The 1,948-nt window shown below is 42.4% G+C and overlaps 1 protein-coding gene across 1 annotated transcript; it reads right to left on the bottom strand.

Moving 5' to 3' along the window:
- Nucleotides 1-720: 720 nt before the first annotated feature.
- Nucleotides 721-1,542, bottom strand: LOC131628417 (uncharacterized). The gene has a single exon (XM_058899252.1). It carries the CDS (start codon nucleotides 1,540-1,542, stop codon nucleotides 721-723), a length of 822 nt encoding a protein of 273 aa, XP_058755235.1.
- Between the last annotated feature and the right edge of the window lie 406 nt (nucleotides 1,543-1,948).

Below are 1,948 nucleotides of genomic sequence, written 5' to 3'. Positions count from 1 at the left end.
TCTTTCTAAATCTCTGCTGCTTGCTATTTAGTTTCAGCCATAATAGGGCATGATCTGATACCCCAGGGTGCATGATTTGCAAAGATGTATCTTGGTTTGCAAGGTGCCATGAAGCATTGCCAGGCAGCCTATCAATTCTGGAGTATATAGTGTTATTGCATTGGTTATTGGACCAAGTAAAATAATCACCTATGCTCTCCTTCTCAAACAGCCCCACTCTAGTCATCATATCCACCAAGCCTTTGTATTCTTTCTCCATAACAGGATTGCCACCTATCCTGTCTTTACTAGACAACACATTATTAAAATCACCTAGCAGTATCCAAGGCTCAGTAATGCTATTAGCAATTTGCTCAATATCCAACCATAGCTTATTCCTTCTTTCAAGAGTATTGTGTGCATAAACTGTTGTGCACCACATCATAAACTTTCCCTGGTCAGTGTATATCACTGTCTGTAGCATTTGGTCAGTGCTGGAAATTCTCCTCACTTGAACCCTGCAACTGTCCCAGAGAAACCAAATTCTCCCATTTTCATGGTGTTGGTAGTTATCAATGATTGTCCATTGATGGCCCAATTTATTCCTAATATCACCAGCTTTATTCTCCTTAACTCTAGTCTCTATTAGAATACCAATAGCAGGGTTAAGACATTTAAGTCTATTAGCTATCTCTCTAATCTTCCCTGCTTTATTCAGGCCACGCACATTCCAAGAGATGATCATGGCACATGTGCTTGTGCCCCTGCAGAACCCTCCCCAATCCTCAGGGCATCAAATCCATTCCTACATGATATATCCTGAACATTCTCTCCCTCAGGGAACACAGCTCTCCCTTTAAATTTCCTATTATTTGCTATTGCAGTCCAAGTATCACAAGAGTTATCAATGGGATTGTTAGGTGTACTCACCTCTGCTGGAGTATTACCCTTGCTTGTGCTCACCACTATTGCGGTCTGTCCCTCTGCAGTCTTCACTTGTTGCCACCTTTTTTGTTCCTTCGGTTTCTCTTTGTCACACTGATGACCTACCTTCTGGCAAATGTCACAATATTTGGGCTTCCATTCAAATTCCATAGGCTGATTAAATTTGTTCCCCTCACAATCCTTAATTGTGATGCTCTCTTTCTGTTTCTTAGTGATGTCAATTTCCACAAGGATGCGTGCATATGATATTCTCAGTTTGTTTGTCGTGCATTCATCTGTGAAAAGTGGCTTACCAATTGCACTTCCAATTTTTCCTAGGCTTGAAGCTCCCCACATTTGCAACGGGAGGTTTGGCAGTTTAATCCACACCAGAATCGTTCGTATCATATCACGTTGAAAGTTGAACTGCGGGCTCCAATTCTTTAGAATCATTGGCATGTTGTGAATTGAGTATGGACCCCTCAATAGCACCATATCCTTTTCCTGGTTGTTCTTGAATTTCATCAAGAAATAGCCATCTTCATGGTAGAAAAGTTCAGGCAACTTAATGAAGTTCCAAGACCGTATCATGAACTGCTTAACAGCATTCATACTCAAGTCTTTCCCCAACACATACATAATCAAGGTGTTCTCCCAAAATTTCACTTCAGATTACATATCTTCCGCTACAATTTCCACTTCAATCTCACCTCCGACTAGCTGTGGTGCAGAGTAACCAATCATGATCCCATTTGCAGGTAGCCTATTTCCACTAATCACATCTACCCAGAGTCTCTTTTCCTTCTCAGATGGGGCTTCTGTTTCGGATTCCTCCTTGCTACGTTGTTCCTCGTTTTTGTTAGTATCTGGATGCTTCCCTTTCGTGCTAGCACTCCCCTTAACCTCAGTAACTATGGATGGTGTCGCTGATGTTGATGTCTTGTTCTTAGGCCTTCCCCTTCCACGAGCCATCGTGCCCAAACGTTCCCCCTTTCCTTCTTTTCCAACCCCGCTGTGGTCCCTAACCCTAGGGCTAGGAGTTTAA

This window comes from Vicia villosa, unplaced genomic scaffold (assembly GCF_029867415.1).
Source record: "Vicia villosa cultivar HV-30 ecotype Madison, WI unplaced genomic scaffold, Vvil1.0 ctg.000451F_1_1_3, whole genome shotgun sequence".
Lineage (NCBI taxonomy): Eukaryota > Viridiplantae > Streptophyta > Magnoliopsida > Fabales > Fabaceae > Vicia > Vicia villosa.
This window is presented reverse-complemented; position numbering and strand designations above follow the sequence as displayed.

Bases quoted from the DNA above. Each gene is read 5' to 3' on its own strand.
- LOC131628417 (XM_058899252.1), bottom strand. From the start codon at position 1,542: ATGTATGTGTTGGGGAAAGACTTGAGTATGAATGCTGTTAAGCAGTTC.